Genomic DNA, 22,728 nt, shown 5'->3' with positions numbered 1-22,728 from the left:
ACTCACTGCTAGAAAGATTCACCAGCAACCGAGCAGACGCCTGTGATCTTCTGTCTAGCATGGCACTAAAAACGGCAATGGGAGACAGGGGGGAAGCAAAATCGACTGGGAAATGATGCTGGCTAAGCCTTTTCTATTTTAAGGAGGAATTGCCCAATATTTATATTTTTAAAAAAAAAAAAAAAACCCGCCCAGGAAAGAAATAGCAAAGATTCATAATCAGCTATATATACTGACCTAACCACAGATGCGCCGGAGGCCGTGCCGTAACACCGCACGTACGGCTGAGCTCTTCCTGCCTCATGAAATAACTGGGTCAGCCAAGAGTAACCCTAGCTGCTTTTTGAGAGCAGAAATAGATTTACTACGGCCGAGGTCGGGTTGCAGGCTCCTTTCGGAGGGGAGCAACCGGGAAGGACACTGGTACGGAGCCCACACCGAGCGTTTGAGTTCCTCGGAGCAGAGTTACCATCTCCTAGGGTTTTTTTTTTTTTTGCGGGGGAGAAAGAAGCGCCGGCTTCTGGGATAAGAAATTTGTGAAGATGGGTAAAAAGCGATGCACAAAAGCAGCAGCGGGGGACAAGCCCTGTGCGCCCGGTAGGAAACGATCCACCCTTTCTTCTGGGGCTTCTTCTCAACAAGGGAAAGGAGCGTGAAGAGGAGCTGGGGAGGAGAGTGGGAGACTCAGTTCCTTCCCTCCACCAGACAATTTTACAGTAAAGCATCATCACTTAATCTCTAATATGATTTTCCACTGGAAGAGAACCCACGGAGCTGGCAGGTTTCCTATTTCAGGGTTTGTTTTTCATCTAGCACATAAATGTTCAGAAAAAAAAAAAATTACGACCCAACACCAGCAGCTTCGCCTCGCCTAAGACAAAACCGAGAACAGCCTTGCTACGAAACAGAATTCAGTACAAAAACCGTATTTCTTCTTACGTTTGCGGTACGATCGGTCCCGTTATTTAAGTATTTACACACAAAAGGTTAGATTTGCAAGGGAAAAGCAGTGGATCCCCCGGCTGCTTGGTGCCCAGGTGACGGTTGGGTGTTTGAAGCTGGAAAATAACATTAATTTAATAAGTTTATGAGATGAACACGCATGCCGAAGGACAGGCAGGAGCCAAACCAAATGACGACCTCCCCACCGGCGGCTGGGAACTGGTGGCTTTCGGCACTCGTTACTTACTGAACGTTTTGCAGATGTCAGAAACGGCCTTGAAGACCCTGTCCGAGAAGTTGACTTTCACCTTGACGTACTTCATGTTGGGCAGCTGAAGGCGAAGCAGCTTGTGCTGAGGTGTGAACTGGAGCTTGGCATCGGCCTGTATCCCGTATTTGTCCAACGTCCAGTGCGTTTTAAGGAGCCAAGTTTTCTTCTTTTCCCACCACAGCGCATGATCCGACCAGTCTTTCTTGACATCTACAACAAAGAAACCATTTTACCAGTTAAAACCGGGACCAGAATTAGCCTTCAAAAGACAAAAGCAAAAGTTTAAATGCGTTCAACCGAGAAACGACTATCGATCCAAAAACGCCGGCAGCCCTTTTCAGATACAAATAATTGCTTGTACTCAATAGCATCTAGAAGCCACCTTGGAGATGAAAGTAGGAAAGAACCCAAGAGGAATAAGGGTGAGACACAACGTGTCCATGGATCACAAAGCCCGGCAGCGATGAGGGTGGAGCATGAAGCCAAGGGGCTCATGAACGACCTGTCACCTTCCCCGGGAGGGATTTTGCACAGCTTTTTAGCTTAACTATCAATTCTTGGGTTTCCCCATCCCCACCACGTAGGACACCTGCGCTACTGGAAGGTGAGTCCCGCCACCTGGGCAAACACGGAAAGCAGAACTAGGAGGAGGTCTGCAAGAAGAATTCAACACCGTGTCTTCTCCAGATCTTTCGGTTTCTAGAAACAAAACTGGAAAATTCCCAAACGAAACTAAAAGTTACTTCCCAAAGGAACAACAGCGCAAAACCCTACAGCCATGTCTCCTTCCGGCAGGGACGTAACCATGGGGGTTTTGAAGGTGACGTCCAAGTTGGAAAGCATTTGGGGAACCAAAGCATGGTGATAACTCCAAAAGACAGCCACTGTGCAATATTTTCCCTAACACCTGGAATACTTTTCGCCCTGTTCTCCTCGCAGCCCCCTGCCATTCCTGCAGAGCATCTTCCAGTCCGACAACCACCGACCGGCGTTAACGGTGCAATGTCCCCCCACCACGCAGGAGAAAGGGGAGGAGAGGGGGAGGGAACGATCCAGGCACTGCAGCTGCATTTTGCAAAGCTCCGATTAGCCTAAACCCTCCATCTCCACAACTACTGACCAGGCGGCGTGTCAGCATCGACGGCGACAGCCAAAGCTTTCATTTCAAAGGAAAAACCAAATGTTTCCGCAGGGTGTCATCTGGGCAAGCACATGAGAACTTCAAGAGGCTGCAGGACAAGTTACAGGGACACTTGTAATGACAGAGTCACCAGTAAGTTTTGAGCTTATGGACTTTGTATGAGGATTATTTTAATTTTCATAATAAAAAAAACCCACCTGGAAAGCAAGGCACTTTCCAGGTTAAGGCACAGGTCGTAAATAATTCAGTTTTCAGCTCCAGATCCTCCTCAGATCCTGGATTCCCAACATGAAACATGAGTTTAACCCCAATTAAAACTGCCAGCTGACGTTTATTGCAACAGCTCCTTCCTCCGTCCTCGATGCTCGTGCACGGTGGGGCAGGAGCCAGAAAGCCGGGGCAAACCCAGCAGCGAGCCGGGGCGAAGCCTCAGCAGACACCACCAAACAGGCTGAAGGTACCGAGGGGCACGCTCCAGGAAAGACATCACAAAGATTATCCCCACGAGCCACGTCTGAACTTCATCAAGATGAGAACACTGCGACAAACGAACTTTTTTCTGTCCCTATCTGAAAATGGGATCTCGATCTCAGAGTTACTGAGAAAAGCCAGCAGGAGTTTTTTTTTGTTTTTTTTTTTCTTTGAACTCCTGGTATAATGGCATAATCATGCAGCCAGAAAGTGGAAATGTTCAGCTAGCCTTTTCAACAGCTTTGTACAATCAAATTAAACAAAACCAAATATAGAAAAGCATGCAAACTTGCACAAGCCTTGGCTATTCTCAAAAAAATCTGAGAAATCATTACAATGGACTTTGGTAATGAAGTCCAACTTCTGCCCTACTGAAAGCTGAACAAATTGGCACTGAAAGTCCAGGGGGAGGACAAAAAAAAAAAAAAAAAAAAAAAAGGCATTTTGAAACGCTACATTTATGCCTAACAGAAGGGGATTTGGGTTTACGCTGCAGATTAACCTTTCTGGCCATGGCACAAATATGCACCGCATCGTCTTTCGGCCTGAGAGCAATTAACGCTTTGAATTAACAGTGAGATGTTGGCTACGGCCAGAAAGGTAAAGGTCTGTGGCTGCCCCACGGGGTAGTTATATATAAAAGAGCTTGGCAAATGTTTAGCAGCTGACTTGCGTTGAGTTTAACACGCTGACAAGAAAACTTCGGTGCTTTGCAAGGCAGCTGGCGTGACCCAGGGCTCGGAGCAATCCTCGCACACCGGGGAATGCCAACCGCCTGGTTAAATCTGATCAAAGGTTTATAAATCTTCACCAGGGTCCCAATTCACGAGTTACTGATTTGTCGGGGTTACAGCTTTACGATAAGGCTTATTATTTCAGCTCAGTCTTTTCCCATTTACCGCTGTCAGTCGCAGGATCGGACCCTTTGTATTTATGGAAAGCAAGCTGAGAGCCTGGGTAAGTCTCCGAGCGCTGCAAACTCGTTTTAGAGATCCCAGACCTTAAATTCAAAAGGTTACTACAGGTCCAAAACCCTGCTGCAAATCTTGGCGGGGGTGTTTGCAGAGCCAGAAGCTCCTCTGAGCTGCTAAATGCTACCTGCACATCCCCGAGCTGCTATTTCCAGCCACAAAACGTATACCAGCCTTACGGCGACGCTGTCACGCAAAGAAGCAGAAATGGTCAGAGCCGGCAAGCGTTCATCAGCGTCTCCATCAAAGCAAATAGGAAGAGAAACAGGCTTGCTCAGTGGGATGGGAAAATCCACCCATATTGGTCTAAATCAGGCTGCTCCCTGCTTACGGCATGGCAGGGGGAGAGGAACACCAGAGCCACCAGGATTTAGGAGTCCTCAGGGCAATAAAAAAAAACATCCTCCCACGGTCATCTTGGGCAAGGAGAGCACAGAGGGATCCCTGGCAATGAGCTGCACACATTTGCTAGGGTCACAGCAAATCCTTGCCGCCGACGCTCCCCTTCCAGGCAAGGAACCTGCCAGGTGAAGGCTGCGGAGATCACAGAATCATGGAATCATAGAATGGTTTAGGTTGGAAAAGACCTTTAAGATCATCCAGTCCAACCATTAACCTAACATTGCCAAGTCCACACTAAACCAATTAAGGGGACAGAAATAATTAATTTCATGTTTCCTGGCTTGGTGGCTGCATTATTTTTTAATGAAAGTAAAAACTAGGAATCACTAAGGTTGGAAAGGATCTCTAAGATCATCAGTCCAACCATCAACCCAACACCCCCATGCCCACTAAACCATGTCCCAAAGTGCCACCTCTGCCCGTTTTTTGAACCCCTCCAGGGATGGGGACCCCACCACCTCTCTGGGCAGCCTGGTCCAATGCTTGACCACTCTTTCCATGAAGAAATTCCTCCTAATATCCAATCTAAACCTCCCCTGATGCAGCTTGAGCCCATTTCCACTGGACCTATCGCTTGTCACTTGGGAGAAGAGCCCGACCCCCCCTCCCTGCCCCCTCCTGCCAGGAGCTGCAGAGCGATGAGGTCTCCCCTCAGCCTCCTCTTCTCCAGGCTGAACACCCCCAGCTCCCTCAGCCGCTCCCCACCAGCCCTGTGCTCCAGACCCTGCCCCAGCTCCGTTGCCCTAACGATTCTAGTTTTACCTGCATTAAAGAATAATCCAGCCACCAAGCCAGGAAACATGAAATTAATTATTATTCTACCCTTAATTGGTTTAGTGGTGAAGTTGGTCATGTTAGGTTAATGTTTGGACTGGATGATCTTAAAGGTCTTTTCCAACCTAAACAATTCTATGATTCTATGATGCGGAGGCTGGAGCTGTTGGCATCAGCTGGAGCACGGGTTGGGGACAAGGAGCTCCAAGAGCCCAACCCCAGCAGCAGCGGGAAAGGGAAGCACGGCGCTTCCTTCCCAGCATCAAAAATAATCCCCGCTCCCTGCTTCCTCCACCTCCCCGCGCAGCCGGAACCGAAACCTTGGCTGCTGGGAGCCCGGGAGGGCTGGGGGACCCGGCTGTGATTTTTTTTGAGGAAGAACCTGATTTTCCATTTGCCTCCCAAGACCATGCCAAGAGGAAGAGACGCGGCACGGGTGACGCTGAGGACGCTTGGTACAGCAAAACCCACGGAGCAAACTCGCTGTCCGCCTTGAAAAGCTGTTCAGACAGTCCTGCAAATGCAAGAGGCATCTTAAATCACCCAGACGGCTGCAGAGACCTCTGTGAGGACAGAACATTACGAGAAGCGATGAAGAGCTGCTCAATAAAGTGGTTTAAACCTTAAGCATCCTTAGCTTTCATGTCATGCCGGTGCCTCGCCGCAGTCACATCGCACCAGCTTGTCCAGCATAATTGCAACTGCAGATTGTTATTCCCACAGCTATGGCTAAATTCACATCTAGAATTCAAGTAACAGAAAATAAGTCTTAATCGCGATGCATACGAAGTGTGGTTTAATTCTGGGCTTGCTACCGCGCAGACACACACGTACGCCACTACCATTTAAGCAACAAAGCCCAATTTTGGTGAAGTGCAAAGACGACGGAGGCAGCCCCATCCGCTCTGCCCGATGGCCCGCTTATCCCATTCACCCCAGGAGCCGGCTGCTCCAAACGCTCTCCCTCTGCCGATCTGGGGATTTATAAAAAATGGCCCTTTTCTGCTCTGCTTCTGCAGCAGCTGTTGAACCTCCCTTCTTCAGAAGCGTTACCGTCACTTGGCAGGCTCTCTGTGCGAGCTTATGACTTACCAGCAACCCCATACAAGTCTCCGGCGTTACATAAACGCTGTATTTGCCTTGTTATTTCGGGATATCCCTTATTGCAGATGGGCCCTCCTTCCGCGCACCGCTCAGAACAAAAGAGCCCCAATACGACCGAGTAAATGAATAAACCTCTTTTTTTTCTTTCTTTTTTTTTTTTTTTTTCTCCTCCCCCTCCCTTGCACACGGTTAAACCCCACCAGGTTGGTATTTGGAGAGCAGGAATCTCCGGCAGCGGTGGTCTCCACCTCTGGGAAAGGCTCCCGCGGGGTAGCACCCGCTCCCCTTTCACACACTGTCCTGGTTTCGGCTGGGATAGAGTTAATTTTCTTCCCAGTAGCAGGCACAGTGCTGTTTTGGATTTAGTAGAAGAATGCTGATAACACACTGATGTTTAGTTGTTGCTCAGTGCTGCTTATGCCAGTCAAGGGCTTTTCAGCTTCCCCTGCTCTGCCAGGGGCACAAGAAGCTGGGAGGGGGCACAGCCAGAAGAGTTGATCCCAACTGCCCCAAGGGCCATTCCATACCATACGGTGTCATGGGCAGTATGGAAACTGGGGGGGTTGGCCGGGGAGCAGCGATCGCTGCTGGGAACTGGCTGGGCATCGGTCGGCGGGCGGTGAGCAATTGCATTGGGCAGCACTTGCTTTGTATATTATTATTACTATTATTACTATATTGTTATTATTATTATTTTACTTTATTTCAATTCTTAAACTGTTCTCATCTCAGCCCAGGAGTGTTTCTCACTCTCACTCCCCCGATTCTCCCCCACCCCAGCGGGGCAGGGGCAGTGAGCGATGGCTGCGCGGTGCTGAGCCGCTGCCTGGGAATGAGCCACGGCACCCGCACACATCCCTGGCTAAATCCGCCCGACGGCAAAGAGCCGACGAACGCCTCCATCACCTGAACGTCGGAGGCAGATTATTAGACAGCTCCTGCATAAGCGTGAGCAGGTACGTAGGGAACTTCCGCAAGCCTGCCTGGTTTGCATCATGGGTTTTGTTTCATTTTTGGACACGAGGATTTGCGGCTGAAGCCGGTTTCCCTGCGACGCTCTCCACCTTAGGAGGGGCGGCGGATGCAGCCAAAGCAGAGGGTTCAGATCATTTCTTAATTACAAGCGATGGCTTTTAGAGCAACGGATTCAAGCTTTCAGCCCTCCCGGGGGAGCAATACGGAAGGACCATCCCCCTCTGGTACAAAACACGGCAGAACCAAAGCCCATCCACCCCACGGGCTGTTTTTCCACCGGAGCAGAATGAGCACAGCAGCCCACCCTCCCCGCTCCCGGCTCTTCCCCAGCGGTGAGCGTGCACCAGGGGTGTCTTTAACCATGATTATTCTGCTCCGGTCCAGCCACGCTTGGGAAGTCGAGGTAGCAAAATGCTTCTCCATTATGCACACAATACCCTCAAAATTGCTCCATATATATATATATTGCTCCATATACATATATAAAAATTATGCATATAAAGGTACATATGTACACACTTACATCATATGTACACACACACATAAAATACATGCATATATAATACATATGCATATTAAATATATGCATATATAAAATATACACACATATGTCATATATACACACACACATTTATACAGACACACACATATATATATGAATGCTATATACACAAGATACGGTGCAAGGGCTGCAACCAGCTCATAAGCCAAGCATTTCTTCTTGCAAAAAGTGGGGTTTGTACTTGGTAATCTACTGAGAAGAAGGAAAAAAAAAAAAAAAAACCACCAAACTTCCCAGCTTTCCAATGAGTTTGGGGCGGACGGGTTGAAATTGGTCGAGGGTTTTTATAAGGATGGAAGAAAAAAAAAAAAAAAAAAACAACTGGGTTGCATTTCTTTTTTTTAAATTAATATGCAATATACATTTGATTGAAAAAAAAAAAAAATTACAGATGTGGGCAGCACATTTAAAACCCTGACTGCAGGCAGCTCGAGAGGCGGCTGGGAGATTAAAGCACCTTTAAGCTCAAATACCTGCTGATAACACGTTAATCCAGCGCTCGCAAGCCCCAAGGAGCGGCCAGGGGCTCTCCAAGCCCGAGGCTGGGTGTTGGCTGGTTACACACCCCTCTCGGGAAGGCGGCGGGGAAGAAAAACTCCTTCAAAGGAAAAAAAGAGACCTCCAGAAATAAATAACTGGGGTGTGCCTCGTGTGTCCTGGGCGAGCTCGCTGGGAGGGGATGCACCCTCCCTTCCGCCCTCCCGTCCCCTCGGGATGCAGCGCGTGGCCACCGTGCATGGAAAGCAAGGCAGAAGTATCTAAAAACTTGAAAAGGAGAGCAATTTAAGACTTAAAAAAGAGGGGGGGAAAAAAAAAAAAGAACCACCACCACCAAAAATTGTTGGACATAACCTCGTGTGGTTGCTTTGGTGGGTTTTCCTTTGGTGGGTTTTCCTTTTCCACGTACGGTGTGTGTCAATGAGGTCTGAAAGCATGTCTTCACATCACTAAAAAAAAAAAAAAAATCAGGGAATGTTGCAAACGTTCCGGAAACATTCAGAACTACCAAAAAACGGCTAATCCGGTGCATGGAGCAGGACAGAGGCGCTGCGGTAAGGCCTGGAGCAAGAATAAAGAAGCGTTTTACCGCCAAGAGCGCTGCTGAAGGTCCCGCTCCAGCCAGCGCCTGCTCTCGTGGTCGTTAATATTATTTACTTTTCAGAAACTACCGCTACAACCCTTGAATACCGCTGCGTTTCCTTCCCCCACCGGCGGGACGCTGGGGCAAGGATCGCCTTCTGCGTCTCAGTGGATCAGATCCGGACCCACGCGGTTTGCTGGGGACGGCTGCAAGATCATCGCTTGCTTTTTGAAAAGTCTTCCCACGGGATTTCACGGGATAGACGCGCCCGGGCTGCAACGCTGGCTCCCGGACCCCCTGCCACCCTGCAACGCCAGAGCTGACCCGCTCATTTTAAGCTTAACATCGTCACAGTCAACAGTAAGGCAAAAAAACCCCAAAAAACCCCTAAGTCAGAATTTTTTAAAATATAGACACAAATATCTTTTTCTATATATTTATTTATTTTTATCTATATAAATACGGGTACAGCTTTGTGTGTGCACACATACACGCACAAAGCCGTACCCATATTTTATGGGTACGTATATACACATACATATATATGTATAGATCTGAACCCGTTGCTCCCTACGGGGAGGGATGGGACGCTGCCGCCTCGCCGCTTGCGCCGACCTCTTTAAACCCAGATTCCTTCAAACATGCCAAAGCCACTCCTTCCAGGACAATTACAGAAAAAAAAAAATTAAAACCAGACCTGTTTTCATTTATCTTGAGTCCAACAGAAACGCTGATGCGTTTTGCTGGGTGACACGGTCGCTGTCTTGGGGCAGAATCTGTTTTTTAGCGCGGATTTGAGCCTTTGGCGGTATGGTGTGCACTGGAGCAGACCTCCCCTCCACCCCTCAACGGGGATTGAATTGAAGAGCAAAGTTCAAAATAGAACAAAAATGCTTCCAGCCTCCGGTCACGACACTTGAAAAATTATACTTTGAGACACAGAGATAAATATCCTATGAAATTGTTATCAGACTGCTGGAAGAAAGCTGTAGCCACGACAATCTGATGCTCTTGGTACTACTAAGATTTAACAGAGGGTTTTAACCACGTGCCCTCTACGCGTTTGACACAGGCTATGAAAAACACGCTGTACATCAGCAGCAACCTCCGGTGGAAGGGCTTTCACTTGCTGGTGAATGCAAAGCAGTACCTTGAATTTTCCTGTACCTACCACCACGGGCAACTATCGCCACTGTTTTATCCTACTTCACCTTCAGGAGAGCAAATGTTCAGAAGAACATCTACACACACCCATGGAGGTGTCCAAAACAGGGCGGACCTGTGCTGGAGTTTCAATCTAAGAACATTTCTTGCATGAAAAATAGTCTTACTTATTAAAAAAAAAAAAAAAAATTATGGACAAAAGCAGCCTTGTTCCCAACGCTGTGATTCCCATGAATGCGACCCAGCGCAGGAGACCTCCCCCTCGCCCCGGCGTGCCAGGGGACACGCATGGTTCACCGCTGCAAAACCCTGACGTCAAAGCACGCCGCGTAGTCGCAGAGAGCTATTTGAGGGCAATTAAAAAAAGGAGGAGGGGAAAAAAAAAAAAAAAAAGAAAAAAAACCCAACCATGGAGGACACTGAGCACATCAGGACACAACTCTCAGTGCAGATGGAATGTGTCCTCGCTTAGAAAAATTGTGGAGCGTCTTCTGCTAATGAGGGAACGTGCTGCTGCGCTGCTGGCAAAAGAAGTGTCCTTGTATTTGGTTTATAAGCGAGGTGTAGAAGGGCAAGCCCACGTCTCGACAGGGCAGGGACGGTAACTGAAGCAAGAGGTGACAAAAACCCGCAGCGGTCAACCTTTGTGTCGCTCAAAAGCTGCAGAGCCCACCGTGTCGGCAGCGACGGGGCGCGGCAAAAGCCCCCATGAAATTTCGCCGCTCGGTTCCTCGACCATCGCTACTGTCCCACAACCCGCGAGCGGAGCGGGGACGCCGTACGAGCCGGCGCCGTCGACGAGCGTCTTTGCAAAAGCGCAAGGCGGGGACGTGGGAGCCAAGTGCCCCCGAAACGCTGCTCCCGGCAGCGCGGGGCTTTGCTCCTCCACGCTTGAGCCGCTGCACCCGCGGGATGCTGAGCCTTCGGGCATCTCCGCCGGAGCCAGGTCCGCACGCAGGCTTTGAGGAGATGAGCAAATCCCGACAAGCCTGAAAGTTACTTTTTTTTTCCTAAAGTCAGCTCTAGGAAGGAAGCTCTTTTCAGTGTTAATAGGATTACTCAACCAGCACTTGGAAATTTAATTCATTAAGATGCCTCAAGCAGCATCTCCTTGCACCGCTAGTACTGAAACGCAAATACCCCCTTCCTCCTAGGGCTGAAATGATTTATCTCGTGCCAGCCACACCGCCAAGCACCTTTGCCCTGAACGGACACCACCAACCCGTGGGAAGACCAGCAAAACCCCCTTGAAATTTGCTTTACACCTCTGACGCTACCCCACAAACGCAAAAGGCAGGGGTGAGCTGTACTGCAAGCTGCAAACCGAGCATATGGTGTTTGCCCTAGAGGTACCTACGTACTTTTATGTACAAATGCATGCTTTTTGGGTTTTTTTAAATATATATATGAAAACATAAAATAAAATCGATTTTATTTCTCGGCATCTATCGCAGCAGGAGGTCTGTGGGTTTCTCCGAGCTGCTCACCTGCTCCGTGCAGCCATACCCAACCCTGTTTAAAGCCCTGAGCAGGGGGAGCAGTTTTGCAGCGATGCTGAACCCAGCTGAAACGTCAGGAAACCCTCCGGAGGAGCCGAAAGCCGGGGCCACCTCGGCTCCCCAGCACCCCCACGCTACCAAGCACCCATGGGCTCAGGACGGTCTTTGCAAGCGCTGCGCAGACTTGCCTTAAATCCTTGCACCAGCACCCCAGAGCAATTTGGCTTGCTCATTTTTCTGCAGGAGGGAATAAAGGAAAGCAAAGGTGGTTTATTAGTAGTATTAATTAATATTTTTTATAAAACCAGGACCTTTACAACCTGATTTTGCTAAGCGTTCCCCCTCCACACTCATCAAGCACCCCTCCAGAGGAGGCTTTCACTGGCTGCTCCCCACCTCCCATGGAATCACGAGACATGCCAGAAAACTCAATTACGGAGCGCGGTTTCCATGATTCATCCAGCACAAAATAGGAAGGATCGGACAGAAACCCAGCAGCAGAGGAAGGAAGGAAGGAAGGAAAACCACTTCTCCGGGGAGCACTCAACTGCCTTGACTACCAGCCCGGGCGCTCCCTCGCCCTCCAGCCATGTCTCACACTTCCCTTCCCTCACCAAAAAGGAAAAGTGCCCCAGGGTGACCGTGCCAGCGCTCTGCAATCCTGACTCATCCCCAACGAACGTGCGAGGCATAAGGGAGCCGGTCCCTGCCAAAAAGGCATCATGCCCAACAATGGAGCCAGAGGACGTTTGGCGGGACAGAGGCGTACGGCGGATAAAGGAGGACCGAACGCGCGACCTGAATTCCCAACTTCTCATCCGAAGCTTCGCTCTCGCCAGGCAATTCCCCAAGCGCACCTTAATGATGCATTATTCCCCGATAAACACTGAGCCCTCTGGAAAGCCAGGTTTGCAACCGTCGCGATGCCCGGGGCAGCCTCACCCCCCAGCAAACCTGTGAGCCAGCGTCGGTCCCTTTCCCGCAGAACCAGGTGGGATCCCGGTCTGCAAGAGAGGGACACCAAACCTTCCAGGTGGCACCCAAAATGCATCCCCTGGGGCGGAGCGTAAGCCACGGGGAAGGAGCCTCATCCTTCCCCGGCAGCGACAGCAGCCTCGCGCGGGTCGCGGAACGAGCTCCTGGGGCGACGCGAGGTTTGGGGCGAAGCCGCTGCCCGAGGTCCTTCGCAGAGCTGTGGGGAGATGCCATGGGGAGGAGATGAAACCCTCCCGTTATTCTTATTTATTCCTGTGTACGTTAGCCCAAGCCCATTGACGCGCTCAACGCACTTTTAAAGGGCTTGAAGTCCTCTAACCTTGAGCTTGGGTCCACCTCACCCGTGCCACAACCCAGCTGAGGGACACGTGGGGTGGCGGAGAAGACAATTTCTGCTGCAGACGGCTCTCGAGCCGGACGTCATGTCAAGCAAAGCTCTGTGTATTATCAGCGAGGAAGGGAAGCTCAGCAAGACAGCGCTATAGCTCTTTCCAGGCAATTTCATCAAATACAGACTTTCTAATTGAATTTGGAGTTTTGGCAATTAACTCTTCCAAAAGTACATATGCCTGCAGGGAGGAAGCGGGGGAAAAAAAAAAAAAAAAAAAGAAAACCACCACCAAACAAACATGTATAATCAGCTGGTAAGAGATTCAAAATGTAATAATTGGCAGGATGAATTTTTGATTGCTGTCTAGCTGTTTTGCAAGCTAAAAACCACCCGAGGTTATAAAGGGGAAGGTTTATGCAACTGCTGGTGCGCCTGTTTGCCCGCACTCCCCCGCTCCCAACGCTGTTCTCAACCTGTTGTCCAAATTCAGCCACGTTTTACCGAAAATTGGAGGTCTCCAAGATCCCGCCCAGTCTGCAGGAGCGGGACCAACGCTGGCTCATGGACATGCCGTGCACACAGCTCCTGACCGAGGTTCATATTTGGATGCGAGCTGCGCCCAGAGCTGCTGCAAACTCAACGGAAAACAGGCGAGCGCAAGAAAAGCCGAAGAGCACAGTTCTTCAAAAATACGAAAGAAAATCAAAAAGCTTTCCTCTGGTTTGCTGAGCACTTTTCTTCTCCTGCCCCATCAGTTCTACCCAGCGGAAGCTCCAGCCTGGACAACCGAAACCGGAGCAACATGCAAAAAGCAAACCTGGCCAAGAAAACTAAGTCACTGCAACGCTGCTGAAACTCGTTTCTCCAGCCAGCTGGAATTTGGGGTTCTCAGTATTCTTCCAAATTATAACACCTGAAAAACCCTGCAAGCCACCAAGAACGTTCAGAACCAAACCGCACCAGCTGAGAAGTTACGCGCAGGTTTTGTTTCTCTGCCCCTTTCTAAACTATCAGTGAATTCACATTTCAGAACGAGAGCGAAGCAATGCGTCTTCTTCAGGATGTTTTAACAGTACGAGGCTTTTTCCCCCAAGCACGCCCAGGGCTGGATGCCGGGCTGAAGTCGGCATGCCACGAGCTCCACGAGCACTGTAAATCTCCTTCCTTCCCCTTGCCTGTAAGAAAAACCACTAAAAAAAAAAAGAAAAAAAAAAAAAAGAAAAAATCCCCCAAAACACCCAAACCAGGAGCTCACAGTGGCGGTGCCACGGATGACGTTGAAACGACTCAAGTTTGCAGTGCAAATACTCCCTCTGCTCTTTCCCAACTCGGTAAACACTCCCCACATCCACAATTTCGTGCAGTTATCCACAATTCTTCCCCCCCTCCCATCATCAGAGACCAAGGGTTAAAATCCAGGTTCCTCGTTTGCTTTTTTATGATGTCTCATAGCGGGTTTGCAAGAAGTTGCTCATAAACCCGCAGCGGTCTGCAAGCTGCAGGCTGACGCCTACCAAATGCCAATTTTCTAAACCAAAAATCCAAAGCGGGGCATGATTTTGCCCCGGTACCCAGAGGAGGATGGTGCCTGCTACGAATGCAACCATCGGACATGTAACAGCGCAGAAAGAGGGTTCAGAAATTCCTGCCAGGCACACATTTGGCTTCCATATAGAAATATTAAACTATTTTGAGTACAATTTGTTTGGGTTTTTATACGGTTGAGAGACTCAGCCAGATGCCTGGGCAAAATGCAAGCCCTGATGGAGATGGGTGGGGAAAAGGAAAGGATGGCTAGGGGGCGGGGGGAAGAAAGGAAAAAAAAAAAGGGGGGAAAGTGTGCAAATATGATGATTTCTATCATTTTAGCTCCCTCAGAGTGACACGAACGTGGCGCGCGCAGCTCCCCACGCCGGCTTCCCCGCGCGCCTTACGTCAAATCGAAACCTGAGGGAGCTGGAAGAGGAAACTACTGATTTGGGCTGGGTGGGAGCAGCAAACCCAACAATTTCCTGTCTGTGGTACGACAAACCCCGGCTCTGGTATTCGCGGGAACGCCGCTGCCGCCTCCCGCCCCGCTCTCTTCCCCCTCCGACCGGGATCTGTGGCATCGGCCGGGCTCTTTCAAGCCAAAGCGGATGGCTCGCAGTGAAAAAATTAAAAATAAAATTAAAAAAAAAAATTAAAGTCAATTTGAAAATTTTAATTTTTTTTTTTTTTTCCTCCCAAAGAGTCATCGCCACTCTGGGCTGAAATATTAATTGCCGTGACCGCAGCTCAGAGCTGCCTGCGTACAGCTTTTACCTACCCCCGCCCCAAATTCCTCTGGTCATTGGCAGTTCAGATGAATATTCCACTTAGGCTAACAAAGAGGACATTATTTGAGCCACGATCCCGTACTTTAGTGTGGGCCTACGTGGAAGCTTCCCGGAGTCGAAAGCTGGATGTAAAGAGCCAGCCCCACACAGATCAACGTGCGTGGCCAGAGAGCATCTGCGTTAACAGGCTCTTGCGTATTTTCACTTAAATGTCATTAAAAACGTGTTATTTGGGGGAGAAGGACTCAGCACAGGTCGCTGGCAGAGATATGAATCGGGCGGTAATTGGCAAAAGCAGGGTGCGTTAGCAGCTCCGTCGGTCTCCTGGAAGGTGCTGCTGAAGCGGGAGCATCTCCGCTGGGAGCATCCCTGCTCGGCAGCGTCCGGCAGCTTCCAGGGTACCAATTCCACCTCCAAATGGCCCCAAATCCTGCCCCTTTCTGCAGCAGGAAGACTTTTGTGCTCGGCAGCACCCCAGATCCGCCCCCAGCCTCTGCGCTCACCATCCCACCTCCCGCTGGCCGTGCAAGTTTTGCTGTTTAAAAGCCTGGGATGAGGCTTCCCGGGGAAATTGGGAGCGGGGTCAGCGCGGAGCATCGGCGGAGCCCCGCCTGCCCACACCGCAGCAGCCCCAGCTGCCCTCAGCAGCAAACACCGCCACCATTTATCCCGTTATTTGAGACAACCGCTCACCACCCCGCCTCGCAGGGAATACGAACAGCTTCTCGCGAGCCTCCCGCCGTATTAAATGGCACTCGGAGTCCTCTCGTGAATGCCACGTACTTGAAAAGCAATACTGAGGAGTGACCGAGCGCTGATTTTGAGGCAAAACATCCTTCTCGTCTCGACCGACAACTGACGGCCGATGAGCATCTGCAGATCTTGCAAATGAAGGCGCTCCGCTGTCGCCCCGGCGGCGTGGACCGGAGAAATGCTCCGACCATACTCCAGGCACCAAGCGCTGATGCTCAGATTTTTGGAAAGCGTGGCTACAATAAAACCCCTTCCTTTATTTCTCTTTAGCCTCCAGCCGTTTCTCTTGCCTCCTCTAACAGCAAAGCACACGCAGTCACCCAGCCAAGTCTCCCCTACCCAAGTCTCCTTGGAGAAGTCCAAGGCAAAAGGAGCCGGTCGCCTGCAAGACAGCACTGCAGACATCCTGCCTTGCATTTGCGCTAGCAACGGGCTGGCGCAAGGACTCTGCATTTCTTTTACACAGCCTTAGCCTGCCTCAAACCGTTCACTCCAGTTTCAAGGCAAAGCATTTCCCCAGCAAGTCTGAGGACGGCTCGAAGCACTCAGAGGCACTGCAAAACCTCAAACACCAACCTGAGGAAATCAATGACGCCGCACTTTTCTTGGTGTTTTATTCATAACCCTTCGAGGGGTCCATCAAGAAGAAGACTTTACAGGGAGAACACTAATATTTTCAATTGATCTTGTAAAGAGTACAGCTGGAGCTGGCAAGATAACACGGGCAGAGTGCATTCAACGACGAACAGAGCCCCTCGGGTGAAGCCCAGACGCATCTGCAGGCGAAAACCAGCGAAAAGAGCCAGCTGGATGTGCTACCTCACCTCAACCAAAACACCTCGCACGTGACAACTCCTGTGCCAGTCCCCAGGTGACATCCCACCCTCTCCCAAGGGACGGACAGGAGATAGCGGACGGGGACAATGGAGTTCCAATCAGCTGCCCAAACCCTTATCGAAGAATGCGATTCACAAAAAAAAAAAACCCAAGGCCTTAGAAGATGTCATCAGCGCCTGCCACTACCAGCCGCTCCGGGCGCGGGCAGGGGGCTGGCTTTGGCGTTCAGCCCGCGCGCCCACCCCGGCTCCAGAAAATGGGGGTGGGCACCGCGCCGCGGGGCAGCACCTCGAGCCGCCCTCCCGCCTCGGCCGGGCGATGCGGCACGCGATAACGCCTTTCGGTCCAGAAGGACTATCGTCATCCCAAACCCAGCTGGGTTTTCTTTTTTTTTTTTTTTTTTTCCCCCCCATTTATTTAACTATTTTCTCCAGGGACAAACCCCTAAAGGCGCTCAGCCCTGCCCCAGTGCTCCCAGCGAGCCCCCGTGGCTGGAGCCGGCTGCCACGCACCCTGTAAAAGAAACCTAGAGAGAAACCTGCGGTTCCACTGCAAAACTTCTACCCATGGACTTTCTGAACCCGCTCAGCGCACATTTAGGTCATCTGTCTTGAGCCATTCGTCTGCCAGCCACTATTTGTCCCCGCTTCCCTGTTTCTGTCAGCTCTTCTTTTATTCCCGCTACCGGACAGAGCATCCCCCAACCGCAATCCTGCGTTTAACGTATATCCCCAAAGCTCCTCCCAAGTGCATTTCAAAAAAGCAGGGTTTTTTTTCCCTTGCATGTGTTGCATTTCAAAAAAGCAGGTTTTTTTTTTTTTCCCTTGCATGTCTTTAAAACAGCCTTAAGTTGACAACAACAATAACTTGCGTTCACTTCCTTCCTTCCTCTCCTCCCAGTGATTTTAAGCCTCGGGTTTTTTTTTTTTTGTTTGTTTACAAGTCAATAGTGGCAGAATTCCTAAAAACCCCTGGGTGAGCACCAGGAGTTTCCAGCACAGACCCCAACCCGCACAGACCAACTAAATACGACTGCTATGAAAAACCTCAGCAGGGTTGGTTTTTTTTTTTTTTGCCTATATTTCAGAGATGACTCTGCCAAGCACAGGGCACGGCTCAATTAACGAAGTGGCTTAATCCAGCCGGGTGATAAATAACAGGGGAGCGAACAGGTCATTGCAATTCACTTGAGTAACCAGAATCCCTATCAGCCGCTTGGGTTTCTTCCAATCCCTGCCTGCATTAGTGACAGATTTTAATTGCCTATTCCCAAATAGTCCGACCGCAGCCGCTCGGCGCAGGCAAGGACCGAGTCGACGGGATTTACCGATACCCGCAGCAGATGAGGGAGGAGAGGCTTTCCCGCGCTCCTGCTCGGAGCAGGGCACCCCAACACGCGTCCCCCGTGCACCCCAGCCCTCTCCAGGGCAAAGGGCCATTCGCTGCCGTCGTTTTCTCCTACAAACATCAGAAAATACTAATGTACATCCAGATTTTTTTTCCCCTTTCCCGAGCTCCCCTCGCTGCTGGGAGGAGGGAAGGCGTTTTTTCCCCCCTCTGCTCGCTAACGCTTGAAGAGCTCCTACCAGCATCCCACAACCGGAGCGGGGCCGGTCCGCTGCAAATTCACAGCGATGCCCTGAACTGCAGTGAAATTCTGGGCAGGCCACAAAAATCTGCTTTCCCTGCCCGCCGGCAGCGCGAAGCCTACGGGAGGTTTAGTCCCAAAGGACGGAGCCGGCAAAGCCCAAGGCACAGCCCCCCCTTCCCGCCTCCCCCCATGACACGCAAGCGGAGCCGTCCGCAGGGGACCCCAGAGCTGCAGGGAAACTTTATTTTTAAGAGGTCTCCTTCAAACTCCCAGCAAAAAGCGGCTTTGCGGAAGAGGAGTATTTTGGTTTTTTCTTCATTGGTTTTTTGCATTTTCCCCCAATTTTTCTTCGATAATGCCGGGAGTTGTTAAAAAAGGGGAACGAACGCCGGCAGGGACAGAGGAACGCCGGGGAGGGACAGGTTAAAAACGCAGGGAAAGGGTTTCAACGCGGAAAAATCGCAAAATTAACCTATCTGGAGACGAAGCAGCGGCGGAGGCTGGATGAAGGAGGGCATTGAGGGCGAGGAACGAGCCCCGTCCCACCCCGCTCTGCTAAACCCTTCCCTGATAAACTGGCAGGAGCTCAGAGAAGAGCCATAAAAATAATGAGAGGGCTGGAAGAGCTGGCACGCAGGGAGATTAAAAGGAACTAAATACGTATCGCTTGGCTCGGAGACAGAAGCCGAGGGGAAAGGGAAGGCAGCAGCCGGAGAAATCTGCGGGTCTTGACCGTCCCGGGGAGGGGGGCATTGGGGCTGAACCCCCAGGGAACGCCGGCCCCGCCGCCGGCGCTGCGGCCGCCGCATTCCTTCCCTCTAATACAATCCCTAATTTAACAAGGGGAGAGGATCCGGGCAAAGACGTTTAAGCGGGGGGGGGATGCGTTACGTCAGGCGCTAATTTAGGTCCTCGCTGGGCTTCGTCCCCGTGCACGCGCCCGGCTTTCGGCACACGACTCGGCCCCGGCTCCGCTTCGGCATCTCCCAGCCCCGGCACCCAAGGGGAGCATCCGAGGGGAGCGTCGCTTATTCATTCGCGATCAACGGGATGATTTTTTTTTTTTTTTTTTTTTTTTACCATTTCCAGAAAGCTGTTCTTTTTTCTCCCTAGCCACCGAGCGCTCAACTTCAGCAAATCTTTCTGCAGCTCCAGCATAAAAATAACAACATAAAAAAAAAAAAAAAGTTGTTTTTGGAGAGTCAAGGCTATCTCCAGCACGAGACCCTTTGATGCGAGCGCTTGCTTCCTTTTGAAACAAGCGTATTTATATCCGTCCCTTCCTTCCTTTACCTTCAGATAATTAATAAATCAAAACCGAAGCATGGCAGAAGATGGTATTTTTAAAGCCGCGCGAGGGCTTTGCGTTGAACCGGGACCTGCAGGCGCAGCTGACAGCTCCGCTACTCCCCCAGCCGCAGGCACGCGCGGGGACCTCGCAATTAAGATTTTATTTGCGCAATTACAGTCGTCAGCCCGGCCTGTACCGTTGAGTAAACCCGCCCGAGCCACGAAGCGCTGATAAAAAGACAAGAGGGAGGAGGTTCGGCGGGGCAAAGCTCCCCGCTTTCGGCGGGGAGCGCGCCCAAGCTGGCTCCCTCGGCCGCCAAGGCGTCCCGGCGGCTTCGGCCGCGCGTTGCCACGCGTCGCAGCCGGACGGGCTCCTTGTCCAGGTACGCGCCCGAAGCCGCCGGACGCGGCGGCGGCCCCGGTGCCAAGCCCAAACCCCCCGCCTCGCCCACGCCGCCCCGCCGATCACCCCGCGCTCGCAAAGGGCCCTCGGAGGCGCCGTCCTCCTCCAAAGCGGCGCGGAGCCGGCTACAGCTTCAGAACGAAAATGGTTCTGTCAACCGGAGAGCACCCATCACCCACCCCCCCACCCACCGCCCCATAAATGAAGACGTTTCCCGGCTCTGCGTAAAATCCGGCGCGCACAGCAGCCGGCGGCGGTGGGCTGAGGCCCCGCCGCGGGCGAACCAGCGCCGGGGGGCAAGAGTTTGGCTGGGTTTGGCCCGAGGCGGTCAGGAGGCGGCAGCGCAGGGGGCTGGCCGGGCGGCGGGCTGGGAGCATGGGTGCTGCCGGGGAGCGGGGGCTGCTGGCTGGAGCGCCGAAGGGTGCACGGGCGAGAGGGGCAGCCCGGGGCTGGGCTGGGCTGCTAAGGCAGGGTGCTAGGGCAGGAAGGGTGCTGGGACCTGGGGCAGGGTGCTGGGGCAGGCAGGGTGCTGAGTGCTGGGGCAGGGTGCTGGGGCAGGGTCCTAGGGCAGGCAGGGTGCTGAGCGCTGGGGCAGGGTGCTAGGGCAGGGTCCTAGGGCAGGATGCTGGGAGCTAAAGCACAGCACTGGGGCAGGGTGCTGGGAGCTAAAGCAGAGCACTGGGGCAGGGTGCTGGGAGCTAAAGCACAGCACTGGGGCAGGGTGCTGGGTGCTAAAGCAGAGCACTGGGGCAGGGTGCTGGGTGCTAAAGCAGAGCACTGGGGCAGGGTGCTGGGTGCTAAAGCAGAGCACTGGGGCAGGGTGCTGGGAGCTGGGGCAGGGTGCGGGGAGCTAAAGCAGAGCACTGGGGCAGGGTGCTGGGAGCTGGGGCAGGGTGCTGGGTGCTCAAGCACAGCACTGCGGCAGGGCGCTCGCTGGGTGCTGGGACAGGGTGCTGAAGCAGAGCACTGTGGCAGGGTGCTGGGGCAGGGTGCTGAAACAGAGCACCGGGGTAGGGTGCTGGGTGCTGAAGCCCAGCACTGGGGCAGGGTGCTGGGTGCTGGGGCAGGGTGCTGGGTGCTGAAGCACAGCACTAGGGGCGGGTGCTGGGTGCTGGGGCAGGGTGCAGGGTGCTGGGAGCTAAAGCACAGCACTGGGGCAGGGTGCTGGGTGCTGAAGCACAGCACTGGGGCAGGGTGCCGGGTGCTGGGGAGGGTGCCGGGTGCTGGGAGGATGCCGGGGCAGGGTGCTGGGTGCTGAAGCACAGCACTGGGGCCGGGTGCTGGGTGCTGGGGCAGGGGGCAGGGTGCAGGGTGCTGGGAGCTAAAGCACAGCACTGGGGCAGGGTGCTGGGTGCTGGGGCAGGGTGCTGGGGCAGGGTGCTGGGAGGATGCCGGGGCAGGGTGCTGGGTGCTGAAGCACAGCACTGGGGCAGGGTGCCGGGTGCTGGGGAGGGTGCCGGGTGCTGGGAGGATGCCGGGGCAGGGTGCTGGGTGCTGAAGCACAGCACTGGGGCCGGGTGCTGGGTGCTGGGGCAGGGGGCAGGGTGCAGGGTGCTGGGAGCTAAAGCACAGCACTGGGGCAGGGTGCTGGGTGCTGGGGCAGGGTGCTGGGGCAGGGTGCTGGGAGGATGCCGGGGCAGGGTGCTGGGTGCTGAAGCACAGCACTGGGGCAGGGTGCCGGGTGCTGGGGAGGGTGCCGGGTGCTGGGAGGATGCCGGGGCAGAGTGCTGGGTGCTGGGTGCTGAAGCACAGCACTGGGGCAGGGTGCTGGGTGCTGGGGCAGGGGGCAGGGTGCTGGGTGCTGGGTGCTGAAGCACAGCACTGGGGCAGGGTGCTGGGGCAGGGGGCAGGGGCAGGGCGCTGGGCTGGCCGGGGGGGTGCCGGCGGACTCACCGAGCTTCTCGACGAGGCGCAGCATGACGCCGCCGATGTGGATCTCGCCGGTGACCCGCAGGGTGACGTCGCGGCCCAGGTCGGTGACATGGACGCTCAGCTCCCACGTCCCGTCGGCGTAGCAGCCGTCCGGCATGCGGATCCCGTCCAGCGCCATGGCCCCGGCCTCCTGCGCCGCCAGCCGCGCCTCACCGCCCGCCCGCCGGCACGGCTCGGTACGGCTCGGTACGGCTCGGCTGGGCTCGGTACGGCACGGCTCGGCTCGGCTCGGCCCGCCTCCGCGCCCCGGGGGGTGGGATGGGGGCGCGGTGGGGCGGGATCGAGGGGTGCAGCGCTGCCCCGCAGCCCCCGAGCCGCTGCCTGCGGGGCCGCCGCGGGAGAAGGGGCGGGCGGGGAGAGGGGGGAGGAGGAGGAGGAGGAGGGAGGGGAGGAGGGAGGAGGAGGAGGAGGAGGAGGGGGATAATAATTAAAGGAAAAACGCGCCCCGCGCCGCCGGGCCCCTTGGCCTTTTATGGAAGCGAAGGACGGAGCAAGCGGGGGCCGCTCCAACATCCGGGACTCGCCAGGGGGGCGGCTCGGCTGGGCTCGGCTCGGCCTGGCTCGGCTCGGCTCGGCCGGGCTCGGCTCGGCTCGGCTGGGCTCGGCTCGGCCTGGCTCGGCTCGGCTGGGCCCGGCTGGGCCCGGCTGGGCTCGGCCGGGCTCGGCTGGGCTCGGCCGGGCTCGGCTCGGCCGGGCTCGTCTGGGCTCGGCTCGTCTGGGCTCGGCTCGGCTCGGCCCGCCTCGGCCCATCTCGGCCCGGCTCGGCCCGCCTCGGCCCATCTCGGCCCGCCTCGGCCCGCCTCGGCCCATCTCGGCCCGCCTCGGCTCGCCTCGGCCCATCTCGGCTCGGCCCATCTCGGCTCGGCCCATCTCGGCCCATCTCGGCCCGGCTCGACCCGCCCCGCCCCGCCCCGCCCCGC

The 22,728-nt window shown here is 53.6% G+C and overlaps 1 protein-coding gene across 2 annotated transcripts in view; it reads right to left on the bottom strand.

The window, feature by feature from the left end:
* FERMT2 (FERM domain containing kindlin 2) overlaps nt 1–21,926 on the bottom strand; it is a 55,591-nt gene extending 33,665 nt beyond the window's left edge. For both annotated transcript variants that reach the window (XM_075712026.1, XM_075712025.1), the window contains exons 1-2: nt 21,770–21,926; nt 1,190–1,423 (exon numbers count right to left, since the gene is read on the bottom strand). In XM_075712026.1, coding sequence (XP_075568141.1) covers nt 1,190–1,423; nt 21,770–21,926 — 391 coding nt within the window. The remainder of the gene's footprint in view (nt 1–1,189; nt 1,424–21,769) is intronic.
* Nucleotides 21,927–22,728: the final 802 nt, after the last annotated feature.

Source organism: Pelecanus crispus, chromosome 6 (assembly GCF_030463565.1).
Source record: "Pelecanus crispus isolate bPelCri1 chromosome 6, bPelCri1.pri, whole genome shotgun sequence".
Classification (NCBI taxonomy): Eukaryota; Metazoa; Chordata; class Aves; order Pelecaniformes; family Pelecanidae; genus Pelecanus; species Pelecanus crispus.
The sequence above is the reverse complement of the archived record's forward strand: the minus strand, read 5'-3'. Positions and strand labels throughout refer to the sequence as shown.